Genomic DNA, 18044 nt, shown 5'->3' with positions numbered 1-18044 from the left:
ACCTGTATATAGAATGTATTAAACATGGACTATATTTTGACTAGAGTCACAATGTTAGTATATGTGATCTGTTGTGTTTCTCTTTTTGTCTTATTTCCCTGTTATGGTAAAAATATGACAATCAAATCTGATCTCAAACATCTGACTGCAGAAAATAATGAGAGGAATTGGTGTGTTTTCTTATTTTTAAAACATGATTAACTAATGACTTTACTCCTAAACTAGATTATATATTTAACTATTTATATTTATCTTTTTAGGCAATAAAGTAGTGCTTTAGGAAACTTTAAGCAAATAGCTATGGAGGTTATCACCGAGATTAGTAAAGCTTACCCTTCTTAGTAAAGAACAAAATTTGAACATTTATAATACAGAAAGTTTTTTTCATTTTTAAAAATTTTAATATCATAGTTATCTAAACAATTATTTCTTATTTTCCCTTCAACTTGTGGAAATAAGTAGCAGCTTAAGATTTCAGATGAAAATAGCATCATTACCCATTTCATATAAAACTAGAGGCCCAGTGCACAAAATTAGTGCACTTGTGGGGGTCCCTCAGCACAGCCTGCCCCCTTTCGCAGTCCCGGAGCCCTCAGGGGATGTCCAGCAGTGGGACATCCTTAGCGCTGCCACAGAGGTGAGAGAGGCTCGCACTACTGCTGCTGTGCTCACCAGCCATGAGCCCGGCTTGTGGGAGCGTGCTGACAGCCATGCATTGAGCATCTGCCCCATGGTGTTCAGTGCAGGTCATAGCAACTGGTCATTCAGTGCAGGTCATAAAAGGCTAATATGCAAATTTGGTCAATTTGCATATTAGCCTTTTATTATATAGGATGGGTAATGACCTTTTTGAAATATGTGCATTTTTAAAACTTGTTATATGTGGAGATATTCTACAAGTATAAAGTATATATTAACATCAGTAGTTATGACCACAGGTTTATATGAAATTTATTACAAATTCAAGACTTGAATTAAACTGTTACATTACTAATATAGACCATTTTTATTTATCTTCAAGAATAAAAATACTAGTTATAAGGTAATACAAGTATAATTTGAATTATCTAAGTGTAATATAGTTTTTATTGAGGACTAATATTATGAAGAACCAGTAGCTGGAATATTGGTTTTGGGTTTTTTTTTTTACCATATGTAGTTATTATACCTCTTAGTCCATACAACATTTGTTCTTGTCCTAATTATGATTTAAGTACCTTTTTAATACTTAATATCTAAAATTTATTATCTTTTTATTTCCTGCATTTTTTTCTCACTACATTTGTCTTGATACAATACTACCTTAAAAAATTTTTAAATGTATTTATTGTCTCAACTCTTGGCATTCCACCTCAGAATATATTTCTTTTTTCCTGTTAATTCATTTAAAGCTCTTATTTGAAATGTAAATGACTTCCTCTAGGACATTAAGCTAGGAAAATTACCTGGGTTTTAGAGACTGCCAGAGCTACCTAGCCATCTGGTTCTTAACAAGTTACTTGCTGAAAGCATCATTTCAGTAACTGCAAAGTGAGTATAATTATAGATATGAGGATTAAATAATAGATTTGTAAAGTTTATAATGTCAAATGTAAGTACTAATTAAAAAGTAAAACTGAAATTTTTATAAAGAGACTAGAGACCTGGTACATGAAATTTGTGCACGGGGAGTAGGGATTTCCCTCAGCCCAGCCTGCACCCTCTCCAATCTGGGAACCTTAGAGGGATGTCCCACAGTAGGATCGGGCCTAACTGGGCAGTCGAGACATCCCTCTCACAATCCAGGACTGCTGGCTTCCAACTGCTCATTCACCTGATTGCCCCTAACTGCTTCTGCCTGCCAGCCTAATCACTCCATAACCACTTCCTTTCCAACCTGATCAACACCTAACTGCTCCCCTGCCGGCTGATTGCCCCTAACTGCCCTCCCCTGCCAGATTAGTCACCCTAACTGCCCTCCCCTGCTTACCCGGTCAACCCTAACTGCCCTCCCCTGCTGGCCTGGCCCCTCCCCCCAACTATCCTCCCCTGCAGGCCTGATCCACCCACCCCCCAACTGCCCCCCCCTTCTGGCCTGATCTCGCCCCCAACTGCCCTCCCCTGCAGGCCTGGTCCCCCCAACTGCCTTCCCCTGCTGGCCGGGTCACCCCTAACTGCCCTCCCTGCTGGCCTGGTCACCCCTAACTGCTCTCCCCTGCTGGTCTGGCCACCCAGAACTGCCCTCCCCTGCTGGCTATCTTGTGGTGGCCATTTTGTGTCCACATGGTAGTGGCCATCTTGTATGTTGGAGTGATAATCAATTTGCATATTACTCTTTTATTATGATAAGGGCTCAATTTTACAATAAAAAAAGTTACATTTTAATGTATATTTTAGGTGATAGAATTATAGTACAGAATTAACCTAGTGAAGTACTTAAACTCCCGTTACGATTATTGGCAGGCTCATTTATTTTTGTGAAGTAGCATAGCTTTATAGGATCAAATACTAGCTTGTTATCTTTAGAAGAAGAAAAAAGTAGAAATAGTCATGAGAAAATAGGTTTCCATGTATTTTGTCAAAGCATTTAAAAAACTGCTGGTTTTAGTATTTCCCGTTGCAAACTTTAATACTTGATTTAAAAAGCACATAAACTGTGGGTTATAAGTGACCAATCATGATAGTTTTAAAGTATTTTTTAAGTTGATCAGTTTTGATTGTCATTGTGCATCTAGACTACCTCAATCTTTGGGAAAGGCTTATACTTACCCTGACACTTAAAATATAGAAGTCCTTTAAGGATTCAGATTTTTAAAGACAAAATAGCCCAGCCTAAGGATTCAGATTTTAAAAGACAAGATAATCTATCTTGCGTGGCTCAGTAGTTGAGCATCAACCTATGAACCAAGAGTCACAGTTCGATTCCCAGTATGGGGCCTGCAGGAGGTAGCTGATTGATTTTTCTCTCTCATCATCGATATTTCTATCTCTCTCTCCCTCTCCCTTATCCTCTGACTGAACTCAATAAAAATGTATTTTAAATCAAATTTTTAAATAAAGACAAAATATAAAACTGAATTTCCAAATAAGTTTTTGTTCATTTCTCAGTAATTAGGAAAAACTATTCTAACAAATCATATCCTGCTGCCACAGAGAAGAATAGAGTTTCCAACATCCATTTTTTGTTATGTGTAGGAGAGACAGATATATCTGAATATATACTTATGGAATAAGCATATAAATATGCTTTATGTGTGTATGTGTTGTGTGTGTGTGTAGGTGTAGGATGAGCTTGCATTTGGGCACACCTTCCCTGTACACTTTTAGATTGTTGAAAATGTTATGTCTTTATAGCCAGAATTGATGAGTTTTTTAATGTGTAGAATGTGTGGAAAATATATACCTTGCTTTTTTTCATATATAGCACTTCTTAATAGAAATAAAGAAAGTTAAAAACGGGATTAAGGTTTTTTTGTTGCATGTCTTTGAATTAGATTCAAGAATCTAGTCATCAGTCATTGAGTGAACTTATGTTGAATTGCTTATAGGTGCCTTGTACTTTATTAGTGGGAATATAAAATATTAATTATAAGGCTACTGATCTACAAAAAAAACACAAAAGATGCTTGAATTCTGTTTGTTTCGTACTTTTTTTTAAGTTTAAAATAAGCATATAGCCACAAACTAGCAGTTCTGAATTTGAATTGATCTAGGCTGTATTTCTTTTGGGCATTGCTGTCTTTATTCAGTCTTGGGGTGGGTTGTTTTGTTGTTGTTTTTTGTTTTTTGGTTTTTTTTAGTCTGGGAGTTGGTCTTTTTGTTTGAGATGAAAAGGGGTGTTTTCTTAAAAATGCAAAAATATTAGGCTAGCATTGTGTATATGATTTTGGTTGATGTGGTTTTGTGTATTTTACCTATTTAGCTTGTTGGGGGTGTGTGTGTGTGTGTGTGTGTGTGTGTGTGTGTGTGTGTTTACTCAAGATTTTATTAGAACAGGCTGTGGCAAAAGTCCACTTAAACTGTTAAAATAATAAAGTGGAAGTATAGAAGCTACAGTATAATGTATTTGAAATTCTAAGTAAAAACTTTTTAAAAATATCAACAGCAAATTGTAAGCCCATTGAAGTTGTCGTGTTTATTTGTAGCAGTTTTTTTTTTTTAATTACATTATTAAATTTAAAAAATTTGATTCTTGTTCAGGTTTGTACTAATCAATTTTTTTTAATGATTGAAGATATGATATGCTTTTAAATTATGTCCAAAGTATCCGTTATATTGAATACTTTGGTCATAATTTATAAGGTACTCTATTATAAATTGAGGCAGAATCCATATTTTTCCAGAAAAACATTTATTACATATAAAAAGAAAAAAGCATTATTTAATTTATTGATTAACTTTTGTTAGTTTTTTCTAAAATTACCTTATTATTCTCAAAGATTGTTATCTTTTCTCAAGATTAGAATTTATTATGATAGTACAAATTATCCTGAGGTTATATTCATCTAGTTAAATAAACTGCATTATTCTAACAACTTAAAAGAAAGAAAAACCAAATAATTCTGGAATGTACTTGCTTAGAATCCTTTCGATTTTGCATTCCTGATCACCCCTGGCTTTTTTCACATTCGAATACCAGATTTTGCTGGTCTAGCCTAGAAACTATAAATAGAATTTTCAGTGCATCAATACAGTGATGTCACACAGGCCTTCTAAATTCTGGTCTGATCTGTAACTATGGTACAATCTCTTCATGTTTCTACTATTCTCTTACAGTAGCAGGATATAAAAGAGACATAAATGAGATGATTTATTGCTGCGGGTGCTGTTTAAAATCTAAATGTTTTAAATTTGATGGAGCAATGGAGGATGGAGCAAGCTGTGAAGCTGCTCCAGTTAATCAAGGGTAGAAAGATACAATGGTTTGTTTTTGTTTGTGTTATAAGATGCAGTCATTTGTTATTGGATGAGGAGTGTCTTAATTAAGGGAGTATTAAAAAGATCCTGAGTTAAGTGCTTTATAAAAAATTTTAATAACTGACCACCTAATTCAAATAAGTTGAAAGTACTCTGTTCACTATAACTATATTGTAATCATTGACTGTATTGTGAAAAATATTTTTTGTTTTCTTCCAGTGTGAAAAACTCAAATTATTGTCTCCCATCATATACTGCTTATAAGAACTATGATTATTCAGAACCTGGAAGAAACAATGAACAGCCAGGCCTCTGTGGCCTAAGTAACTTGGGAAATACGTGTTTCATGAACTCAGCTATTCAGGTAGGTATTTCCAGACAATGTGAAACTCGTGTGTTTTATGAGAGTCGGTAATACAAGAAGAGTAGACTCCGGTTTTGTATGTCAGAACATGAGTATTATATGCGTTTTGAGACTCTTTTTTCGTGGAATATTTACTCATACACATTTGACTCATTCATTCTAGTGCTGGTAATAGAATATCTTTATCATGTTCCTCAATTAGGTGGCATATAATAGATTACCACATAGTAATTAAATATCACTTCATGCAAAAATGTAGTAATTCCAAACAGAAAACGTAGGCTCTCTGAGAAGAAAAGAAAGCTAGTGAGATCTCTACAATATTCAGTAGAAGCCTCTTGGTAGTTTGTTTTTGTTTTGACATTGAAGGGAATGTTAGAGAATAAATATTTTATGGTCATCAATCTTCTAATTCTAAGTAAATTATTTTTAAATCTTTTTTTAACATTAATGTGAAGTTAAGATTTAAAAATGTTATATGAACCTCCTTTTGTATACATATTTTAACACATCACATTTCCTTAAAGATCTTTAATTTGGGGATATAAGAGATCACTGCCTTTTCCCCCCTGTCTCTCCATGGAGCTTCCCTTTTTGTCCTCTTTCTATACCCTCTTCCAGCTTAATTTGTTAAATATTTATGTCTTTGCTTGATTTTGAAGTAGCAAGATCAATATATATCTTAATTTCACTGTCATTGTGTATAAAATTAAAGCTGGTTATTTACTACCCCTTTTACAAATAAAAATTTTTCAAGTCCCTGAAATAATGGCACATACTGTTTTTTATATTTAAATTTTGACTATTTTTTTTTTTTTTTTTTGCAAATTCTGAATTTTACTTTTAAATTTGCAATTTTCTGTTCTCAGTTCATATTTAATACCGAATCTCCTTTGCCTAGGAGGCAGCCCCCAAATATAAAGATTAAATATAGAATATGGCTTGATAAGGACATTATTGAATATCTTTTTTACTATCTGAGAAAAGCATAGGACTATTCACCATCCAAAATTATAAATAAATCCTTTTGTAATTGTCTTTACAGCATTCTTGGAAAAATTAGATTTACATTGTCATCACTCTGTAGATCAGGAATTGGAGGAGTTGGCAATCTTTTAGAAATGTACAAAGGGTCATAATTGGTTAGTTTCTGATTTATTGGTTTAGAGTTGAGCTACCCAGTGTGTGTTGCAGATACTATGTCGATTAATAAACTCTTCCGTTAAAGCTTCTTTAATAAATAATATTTATTCACTTTAATGTGAATTACTTTATTCAAAATTGGTTTTCTAGTATATTAGCACTAATGAACAATTACATTTTTATTTTTCTGGAAAAGGAGAAATGAAACTCCTAAGAAGAGCAAACACAAAGCATATTGTCCTTATTTTTACTTAGATAACAAAGTATAGTGCATTAGTTTTGAACATTCAGAGATAGGGATTGGGCAGACAAGTTGCAATTTTGTTTGTATATATGTTGGACTCCCCTACTGATCACTGAAAATTATCCTTAATACCATCTCTGAAAAATGTTTTATATAAACAGTCAAAGTTTGATATAGCTTGAGGGTTTTTTTTTTTTAAATATTCTAGTATAGAAAAACAACGTTGGTGCTTTTTTGTAAGGATTATAGGCAATAAATATTTAGGTCTTTCAGAAGAAAGCAAGATTATTCATGCTGTGGTTCATGGGAGGCTCTGGCTTGCATTCCTTTTAAGGCAATATTGCATTCTAGTTCCCTGTGCCTTTGATGTAGTCTATTTACTGTTTGTCTTCATATGGTTAATTAATTTCTCAAAAATGAGTATTAAAATTAAATCTTCAAATCAGCTATATTGAGCTAGGTTTGGCATTTATTTAACTTTCTTGTGTATGCTTTAAGGTGTCAGAAACTTCATATTAGTTTTTGCAACTGTTTAAAGCAGTTTTATTACAGAAAAAAATTGGTAGATATAATGCTGACACTCATTCTTAATATGTTTCACCTTCACATATTCTATTTCAAGTGAGATGCAGTCATGAGGGTGAGGTTTGTTAGGGTGATAGTTTGTTATTTTCTGGTAATCATAAAGTATGAAAAAAATTTTATGTAAATTTCAATAAAATACTTTAAGCAGTAAATATAGTTCATGTCTGTATCTTGGTTGGTTGGAAACTGTATTTTCTCAAAAATAAAACTCTCCAAGCAAATTGTAGGATACAAATACGAGTTTATATTTTTGCTACTTTTGACTTTTAATCCATATCCAAAATTAACAAAACTAGTGCTTCAGTTTTATTTTCTTATTTTCTTAAATCTGTGATTTTTTCCATTGATTTAGATATAATCTCTCAACCTAAAGTCACACTAATAGGGAATACAAAATTGTAACAGTAATTTTTTTCCTCTGTTTTATAAACACATGTATAAGTTCTTAGGTCCACAGATGGAAATTATAAAAATAACTAATAGAGTCGTTTTGGGTTTTTTTGTTTTGTTTTGTTTTTTCTTCAAATTTCCTTATAACTTCTGTGAAATAGAAGACAATTCATGAACATCAGAAAATATTATGAAATAACACTTATAATTTTAAATTTTAAAATCGTTTCTCATAATCCTAAAAATATGAGTGGGTATTTTATAGTATGTGATCGTGATTTATGCTTTACCCATCAGTAGCCTTGAAATAGTGAAATCTTTTTGATTTTGCTCATGATTAAAGATTAAAAAACACCAATCTGTGTGATTTAACATTATTGTTATTTAATTTAATTATATTGGTGTTTAAGATTTTCTTGATGTGATGGTATTTGTGAGCATTAAATTTTTCTGATGAGTCAAGTACTATCATATAGTTTCACTTTATTAAGTGAATTTTTATTTAATGTGAGATACTTTTGATCATAAATCCCAACCTATGGAGATTATAATCTAGATATTGTGATTTTCAAACTTTTTTGCTGTTTAGCATGAAAAGATTGTAAATTATTACTGTGAAAAGTTTAATTGTATTGTCAGTATCTAACAGATATGGTGAAATTGCTTTAATTGGTTAAAGTGTCCAGAGTCCCATCTGCTTTCTTTAACTTAATGGCCTCAGTAGCGTTCTTATGGGATACCAAGAATAGTTTAAAAACCATATTGTGGCAAGAAAGAAAAGAAAAGAACACATTAAAAATTAATAATATAGGTTAAGAGCACACTATGAAGTTACACTGCCTGGATTAAACACATCTCTGCTACTTATTAGCTGTGTTATCCTATACAAGTAATTTCCAATACTCATTTTTTCTTATCAGATAAGGAAAATAACACCTGTATGTAAGAGTTTTGTGGGGATTAAGTGAGTTGATAAATATAAAGATCTTAGGATAGTAACTGGCACATCATAAAAGAATTAAGTACGTATTAGGTTTGTATTATTTTGTCTGTTTTTAAATTCAAGGAGTCAAGCAGAGTGACTCTGAAAAAACTCCAAATTCCATAGCTTGTATATTTGTTCTTTCCTACAAGTCTTATTCCACTTTGGCTGGATTTAGTGAATGAAGAAAGAATTGAATGTACTTTTATTTTTCACTGTATTATTATTCAACAATGGTATTTATCATCTCCCTTTTCTGAACTGTGTCAGTTTAGTTCTCCTTAGGCAAACTCATAACCAAGGGGTATAATATAATAACATGGAACTATGTATGAATATTCAATCCACAGGGAACTCAAAATGCTTGAGTTCAGGTTATCCCTGTCCACAGCTTTCTGAGTAGTTATGATCATAGGCATATACTACCATGTCCTGGTGGTACAACTAAGTTAACAAAATACTTTTCTAGTGCCTTACATGTATATTACTCCACTGAGAGAATGTCTAGTTTTTTACTGGCGGTTATTTTAATTAGCATTAGTTGAGTAGATTCAGGAGCACTCCAACCTTGTCTTTTTCATTGTCAAGGCCTAGGAGGCTCATGATTGGCTTCCTGGAAGAAGCAACTCTTCAGATGGATTTGAAGCAGGGGAGTGATATGGTCTTTTCCACTGGAAAGCAGCATGGCGTAAGATGGTTGTTTTCAAACTTTTTTCTTGGAAGTATTAGGGCTCTTTAAATAGACTCTGGGAAGTCATTGAAAAATTTTTATAGTAATCGAGGACCTTTCCATTATTCCTGTCATACATTGTAAAATCAGTTGTGAATTCCAACCTTCTTAAGGTCACTTTTTTCCTGTGATCTCTTGGGTTGGGAAAAAAATTATTCATTAAACACAAAAAATGTTTAATAGAAAGTTTAGGGTTGGTTTCTTTTTTTTAAGACTTAATTAAAGAGAATGAGCAATACTACACAGAAGTAACATTCTTTTAGGAAACTGGATTCTCATATTATGAAAACAGAGGAAAATTATTTCTGAAGCTATTCTATGTTCCTGTACTTCATAGCTTTGAATATGATTAATATAATGCTATTCTACTCTCACTTTAGACATTCTTTTCCTTTTTATTGAAACACAAATTCTTGTAAGCCCAATTTAACAAGAAGCTTTCTAATTTCATTCAAATTAACCAAAGTTATAGTTAAATAAATGATGTGGTTTCCATAAAAAATGAAACACTTAAACCCCAAGACATAAGAATTTTTTTAAATACTTATGATCTTAAAGAAAATTACTTCCTCTTATAAAAGGAGAATGTGACTGACTAAAAATTCAAATAGTTCTTTCTAGGGCAAATTTTTATCTAATTCAGAAAATTAGACTCAATCATTTGAGTTCCTTTCATATTATGAGCCAAAAATTATAACAGTTCTCTAATAATTTAGTTTTTATAACTGGGGGAGAAATGGTATCTCTAAAAGAATGTCTTGCACCTGTGTAACTTGGTTAATAGTGATTTATTTATTTATTTATTTATTTATTTATTTTTGTCATGAAAACATCCTTAACCTCAGATACAGGGTGGAACAAGCTTATTTTTCTGTTTTTCACATTCTTCCAAAAATAATATATACAAGTTTCTTTAGGATTAATGCTTCTATTTCTGATAACTTAAATAATTTGCTTAATGACTTAAATATTTTGTTTGTCCCTAGTTCTATAATAAGAATATAGAATACAGGGAAATAGAGAAGTTATTTGAAGGAGTTGTAAATAAGAACATCTGGTTCTAATAAAGAATGGTTTTACATTGTGCTACCTATAAAAGATCAACACTAATTTAACATAAATATGCTCATTAGGATTATTTACAGAGATTACATCTTATAACAGCAGTTATAAATTACTAGACTGAAGTACTTCTGTTGATTTTAATAACTGTTTAAAGGATTTTTATTTGTAATTGAATGGAAAATCTGTAATTTATAATGGTAACTACAAAGATGCCCCCCTCCAAAAAAACAAGTGGGGGGCCCTAACCAGTTTGGCTCAGTGGATAGAGCATCGGCCTGCGGACTGAAGGGTCCCAGGTTCAGTTCCGGTCAAGGGCATGTAACTTGGTTGCAGGCACATCCCCAGTTAGGGGTGTGCTGGAGGCAGCTGATTGATGTTTCTCTCTCATCGATGTTTCTAACTCTCTATTCCTCTCCCTTTCTCTCCATAAAAAAAAATCAAGATATATTTAGAAAAATAAAAAGGGGGGGAGGGGTAAAAGAGGTTGAATGTATACTGTATAATTTAAAGTGTGTAAAATAATATATCGTTTTAGGGGCATATATGTTATCTATACTAATAAAAGGGTAATATGCTAATTAGAACAGCATCCTTTCAGACCTCCTTCTGGACAAAGACACGGAGGTGAGGGTCAGGGCAATCAGGCCAGCAGGGGAGCAGTTAGGCGTTGATCAGGCTGGCAGGGGAGTGGTTAGAGCGTGATCAGGCTGGTAGGCAGGCAAGCGATTGGAAGCCAGCAGTCCCAGATTGTGAGAGGGATGTCCAACTGCCACAGAGATCAGGTCTAATCCGTCAGTTGGACATCCCCCGAGAGGTTCCAGATTGGAGAGGGTTCAGGTTGGGCTGAGGGTCCCACACACACACCCCTTGCACAAATTTTGTGCACTGGGCCTCTAGTTCTTCAATAATTCCCCGGAGCTTTTCTGAGCATTATAAACTTTCAGAAAGGCTTTTAGTAACTATTTTTAAATGAAACTAAAATAAATTTTTGACAAAATTATAAGAAAATTATTGGTAGTAAGATAGGTATACTTTAAGATTCCTCTTATACTCATTAACTACCATACCAAAAATGTCTCTGTCACCTTCCTGAGACTCGTCCCATTAATCATCTCTTCTTTTTCTATACATTTAGCCTCACCTGATAACTGTCTTTTCTTTCAGCATAATACATAGTTAAGTCTTTTTTATTTTTCTATTTTTATTAGTTTTATAGAGATAGAAAGGGAGAGGAATCGAGAAATAGATACATCAATGAGAGAGAAATATCATTGATTGGCTACCTTCTGCATGTCCCCTACTGGGGATTGAACACATAACCCAGGAATTTGCCCTGAGTGGCAATCGAACTGGTGATGTCTTGGCTCATGGATAACATTCAACAACTAAGCTACACCAGCTGGGCGTTAAGTCTTCTTTAAACTGGGTAGGAGGAGTATAATGGAGAGAAGGGTGGACTTCTCCTTTCTCATCTCTCATGCAATAGTTCTTATCTCTGCAGCATAGTATAAAAGTTAAAAGCATGGATTTTGTGGATTATGGGAGGAGATCAACCATAGAACTTATATGCATATATACAAAACCCATAGACACAGACTATATACTAGGTGTACCAGTTAATAATGCAGATTTTCAATAGATGGAGTTACACATATATTGATTTATATGTGATTTGATATGTTTGCTATTTTGTTGTATTGACAACAAACTTCAAAACTTCATGTGTCAAATTTCCTGAAGGTGTTAACATCATAGATATTTTCACACTTAAAAACGACGAATTTTTGCCAAAAAAAAAAAAAAAAAGCATTTGCAGGAAGTTTAATTCATTACTTTATTTTGAAGAAAAGTGCTGCTGAATACTTCGGGAAGCTTATGGTGAACATGCTCCATCTCAAGATACTTGTGAATGTTGGTTTAAATGCTTTAAAAGTGATGATTTCTATGTGAAAGACAAAGAACGTCCAGGTCAACTGAAAAAATTTGAAGACCAACAATTACAAGCATTATAGGGTGAAGATGTGTGTCAAGCTCAAGAACAACTTTCAGAATGATTAAATGTTGCTCAGAAAACAATTCCCGAATGTTTACAAACAATGGGAAAGATCTTGAAGGAGAATGGGTGCCACATAAACTGAATGAAAGACAAATGGAAAACCAAAAAGTCAATAAAATGTTGTTTAAAGGGCACAAAAGAAAGTCTTTTTTGCATTGAATTGTGACTGGCGATGAAAAGTGGATTTATTTTGATAATTCCAAATGCACAAAATCATGGGTTGAACTAGGTCAACCATCAACATCCACTGCAAGGCCAAATTGCTTTAGAAAGAAGACAGTGCTCTGCATTTGGTGGGATCAGGAAGGTGGGGTGTATTATGAGCTAAAACCAGGTGAAATGTTAAATACTGATTGCTACCAACAACAAATAATCAATTTGAACCACACTTTGATGGTGAAATGACCAGAATGTGCCAGAAGACACAGCAAAGTAATTTTGTTTCATGATGATGCACCATCACACACTTTAAAACCAAATAAAGACACATTAAAAGAGCTTGCCTGGGAAGTATTAACCCACCCGCTGTATTCACCAGACCTTGCCCCTTCAGATTACCACTTGTTCTGATCGATGGCACATGCACTTTCTGAGCAGCACTTTAAATCATACAAAGAAGCGGAAAACTGGGTCTCTGAATGATTTGCCTCAAAACAAGAAAAGTTCTGGGACGGTATGCACAAATTACATGAAAGATTGGGGAAATGTGTCGCTAGCGATAGACATTACTTTGAATAAAGCACTTTTTATGTTTCTCTTGAAATTATCGTGTTTTTTTGTTTGTTTGTTTGTTTTGTTTTGTTTTTTATAAAATCTGCATTATTAACTGATATACTAAGGTGACCAGACGTCCCTCTTTTGGCGGGACAGTCCCGGTTTTTAACAATCTGTCTCACGTCCCACGGCGTTTTTAAAAAGTCCCGATTTTTGAAAAGAATGCACGACAAGCTAGGAAACAGCAGGAGAACGGGAAGGGAATATATGGTTTTCGGCGGCCATATGGCTAGTTAGCCAGGATATGAGTTTTATGTTATTTTTGTTAATTTTATGTTAAACTTTAATAATAACATAATTGTTGAGAACTGATTATCAAGAACTACTTATCAAAGTTCACATTGTTGATCACTTGTTAGAATTCACTCAAATGAGAAATATGTCAAAGAATAAAATAATACTATACATAATTTTTTTATTTATTATATTTGTAAATTGTACTTATGTTGAAACTTTAAAAAATAGATTACAATACTATTTTTGCGTTCTATGAAAATTTTTGTTACTCCATATAGACCAAATTTTTAATCAAGGACACACACACACACACACACACACACACACCTTCAATGGTGTCCCGCTTTACCAATGTTAAAATCTGGTCACTTACGATAGACCTATTAATGTGTGGAAGGCCTGGGGTGGGGAAGCGGGACAGTGTGAGCTAGAAGGGGTCAGTGGGTGGGGAGGGGGAGAATATCAGTATTACTTTAAATAGTAAAGATAAATTTTTTTAAAAGCATGGATTTTTGGCAACTGGCAACTTGGATTCAAATCCTAGTTCTGCCACTTATAAGTTATGTGAACTTGGATAAAAATAAGAACCTTCTTGCTGGGTCAATGTGGCTTAGTGGTTGAATGTCTACCTATGATCCTGGAGGTCATGGTTTGGTTCCGGTCAGCACATGATTTGATTATGGGCTTGATCCCCTTTAGGGGGTGTTTAGGAGGCATCCAATCAATGATTCTCTCTCATCATTAATGTTTCTGTCTCCCCCTCTTCCTTCCTCTTTGATATCAGTAATAAAAATATTTTTTAAGAAAAAATTTTTTAAGTTTTTTCATCTGTTAAATTAAGATAAAAGTTCTTACAAAGTGCTTGGCACATAATAAGCAGCATTAAAGTATCAACTGCTATTATGTAATTATTTTCACTCATATCATACTAAAAGGTTACTCTTGACCTATTTGCTGCTTTCTTTATTTTTGAGAAGTTAGCATCTCCTTATAACTGACAAATCAAATCTTTCTCAACCATAATTCTTTCCTTTGAATGTCCCTCCAATATATAACTACTAGAGGCCTGGTGCTTGAATTTGTGCATGGGTGCGGTCCCTTGGCTTGGTCAGCAATCATGGCCAATCTGGGCCAGCCAGCCAAGGGCAGGGACCTCGTGAGGTTGGCTGGCTGCAAGAGATTGGCTGTTCGAGTGCACTGACCACCAAGGGGAAGCTCCTGCATTGAGCATCTGCCCCCTGGTTGTCAGTGTGCATCATAGCTACTGGCCGGTCGTCTGGTCGTAATGGTCACTTAGGCTTTTATGTCTATAGATTAAATAAACATTGTGTCTAGTTTATATATTATAGACAACTCAGATTCAACAATACTAAATATATATCCCCAGAAACCTTAAACATTTCTTAAATTCTCTTGTAAGTAAAAAACCTGACACTTATTAGCCCAAATCCTGAGCATTCTACTGCCTCTTCAATATCACTCCTGTCAGTACACTGTCTCAGTACTTGAACGTCTTTTATGTGAACTATTAACACATTGCAGACCAGTAGTTTTATTGCTAGCTTTACCAAGTGGCCAGATAGATTTCTATTGAATGAGTACAAAAAACATTTTACATAAATGTTAAAGGCAAGCTTGCATTTTGAAGTTTTATTACATGTTCTTGCCAGCTAATATCTTTTAAAAGTATGATACTTTGTAACAAACACTGCAAGAATTCTCGTGATCCGTCTACAATGTGTTAAAATACTCGTTTAGAATCACTTCTTGGTTCCATGGTTTATCCTCTTCCAGTCCATTTAGTAGACTGCGTTGAGTCATTGTTTTAAAATGCAAATATGATTATGTTACGTTATCTCCTTGCTTAAAACCCATTTTCCATCATCTAAAGGATAAAATCCAAGCTCAAGCCAAAACTGAAGGTCCTTGAAATTCCTTGTTTCAGCCAAAACCGGTTTGGCTCAGTGGATAGAGCCTCGGTCTGCGGACTGAAAGGTCCCAGGTTCAATTCCGGTCAAGAGCATGTACCTTGGTTGCGGGCACATCCCCGGTAGGGGGTGTGCAGAAGGCAGCTAGTCGATGTTTCTCTCTCATCAATGTTTCTAGCTCTCTATCCCTCTCCCTTCCTCTCTGTAAAAAATCAATAAAATATATATATTTAAAAAAAGAAAGAAATTCTTTGTTTCAATCCTCTTTGTATACACTGTCACCTTTTCACTAATTGTCTTTCCTACACCTCCTGTTCCCACTTGTTTTATTCTGGCAAATACTTATTATATAGTGAGAATCATGAAAGTAAAGATATCTTTGGTTTTCTTTTATATCCCCAATGCTTGGTGTACTCTCACTAAGTACATTAGAAAATTGCTTCTCACAATGTGTCTACAAATGAAACAGTGCTGGTCAGCAATAAAATAAGTATAGAAATGAAGAATAAGTGGTCCAAAACTTTTACATGATAAGTTTACATCTAAATCTAATTAACATGGGGCAATGGTTTTTATTTCATTTTTCTAGTAACTCATCTATCTGTGACAATTTGGTGAAAAAAATTTTAAGTAATTCTTCACATAGATGGATTGAGAATATACCGCATTAGAAAAGTTAGCATAGAAGGAGATTTGATTTGGGGTGCTAAACACACAATACAATATACAGATGATGTATCATAGAATTGTACACCTAAAACCTATATAATTTCATTAACCAGTGTCTCTCCAGTAAATTTAATTTAAAAAAGGAAAACCTACCAGACATGTTAGCATTTGACCTATACCAGATTAATGTTATTTCTGGAGATTTCTAAACTCCTTAAGAGCATAATAGTTTTAAAAATAATTATATGTACACTAGAGGCCCAGTGCACAAAATTCGTGCATGTGGGGGTGCCCCTCAGCCCAGCCTGCACCCTCTTCAATCTGGGATCCCTCTCACAATCCAAGACTGCTGGCTCCCAACTGCTCACCTGCCTGCCTTCCTGATTGCCCCTTACCACTTCTGCCTGCCAGTCTGTTCACCCCCTAACCACTCCCCTGCCAACTTCTCTCCTCTGCCGGCCTGGTCACTACTAACTGCCTTCCCCTACAGGCTTGATTGCCCCCAACTGCCCTCCCTTTCAGGCCTGGTCTCTCCCAACTTCCCTCCCCTCCTGGCCATCTTGTGGTGGCCATCTTGTGTCCAAATGGAAGCAAGATCTTTCGCCAAATGGGGCCAGCCATCTTGTGTGTTGGAGTGCTGGTCAATCTACATATTACTCTTTTATTAAATAGGATAGAGGCCTGGTGCACAGGTGGGGGCCAGCTGGTTTTCCCTGAAGGGTGTCCCAGATCAGGGTGTGGGTTCTCTTGGGGTGTGGGGTAGCCTGGGCGAGGGGCCTGTGGTGGTTTTCAGGCTGGCCACACCCCTCGGCAACCCAAGTGGAGGCCCTGGTATCTGGGATTTATTTATCTTCTCCAATTGAAACTTTGTAGCCTGGAGCGGAGCCAAGCCTCTGCTTGCTCTGTGGCGGCAGCCATTTCTGTTGGAATTTATTTATCTTCTATAATTGAAACTTTGTAGCCTTAAGCGGAGGCCTGGGCCAGCCAGGGTGTGCGGAAAGCTTGGCTTCCTCCGTCACCGGGGAAACCCAAGCCTCCCTCTTGCTCCCTCTGTGGCTGCAGCCATCTTGGTTGGGTTAATTTGCTTATTCACTCCTGATTGGCTTGTGGGTATTGCTTATGGGTGTCACAGAGTGATGGTTAATTTGCATATTTCTGTTTTATTAGATACTACTAGATGCCTGGTGCATGAATTTGTGCACCAGTGGGGGTCCCACAGGCCAGACTAAAACCAACTCTCCGACATCCCCTGAGGGTTTCTGGATTACAAGAGAGTGCAGGCCATGCCGAGGGACCCCACCAGTGCATGATCAGGGTTGGGGGGAATGTGGGAGGGCTCCAGAGCCTATCTGGCCTGTCTCATTCAGTCCCAATCAACCAAACAGACCCCAGTAGCAAGCTATCCTACCAGTTGGAATGTCTGCCCCCTGGTGGTCAGTGCTCACCTTAGCAAGTGGTTGGGCGGCCTTAGCATATTATTAGCATACTAGAAGTCCAATGCATAAAAACTCATGCACTGGAGGGGAGGTCCCTCAGCCCGGCTTCCCCCTCTCGCAGTCCAGGAACCCTCAGATGTGGGAAATGACCCGGCAATCGGGAAGGCAATGCCCCATCACACCTCTGATGCTGCCACTGCCGGCAGCGCAAGCCTCGGCTGGCACTAGTTACCTTAGCCTCGGGTGGCCCTGGGCGGCTAGGCAGCTGCCATTTGAGGCTTATCTGTGCCCATGGGCAGCTGGGGGCTAAGGGGATTGGCGGACTCCAGAGGCAGGACTCCAGCAGGGCTGAGGGGACTGGTCTCCATCATCTGGTGGCTGTGGGTGATGCCATCTTTGAGGGAATGGCAGTCAATTAGCATATTCCTTCCTTGGCTGTGAGCACCACCATATTTGCAATGGCATGAGGGTCAATTAGCATATTCCATCTTTATTGGATAGGACTGTGCTTTCGTTGGTTGAACGGACAACCAGACACTTAGCAA

The 18044-nt window shown here is 35.8% G+C and overlaps 1 protein-coding gene across 4 annotated transcripts in view; it reads left to right on the top strand.

Moving 5' to 3' along the window:
• Positions 1-18044, top strand: part of USP15 (ubiquitin specific peptidase 15) — a 117647-nt gene that overhangs the window by 70802 nt on the left and 28801 nt on the right. For 2 of the 4 annotated variants that reach the window (XM_084877580.1, XM_084877581.1), the window contains one exon: positions 5116-5260. In XM_084877580.1, coding sequence (XP_084733706.1) covers positions 5116-5260 — 145 coding nt within the window. Of the gene's footprint in view, positions 1-5115; positions 5261-9192; positions 11342-18044 lie in introns of those variants that run through there. The other 2 variants (XM_084877584.1, XM_084877583.1) reach the window with 2 other exon arrangements.

Source organism: Pipistrellus hanaki, assembly GCF_964339955.1.
Source record: "Pipistrellus hanaki genome assembly, chromosome: 3".
NCBI classification, from domain to species: domain Eukaryota; kingdom Metazoa; phylum Chordata; class Mammalia; order Chiroptera; family Vespertilionidae; genus Pipistrellus; species Pipistrellus hanaki.
Note: the sequence above shows the minus strand (reverse complement) of the source record. Positions and strands in the feature narration are given on the sequence as shown.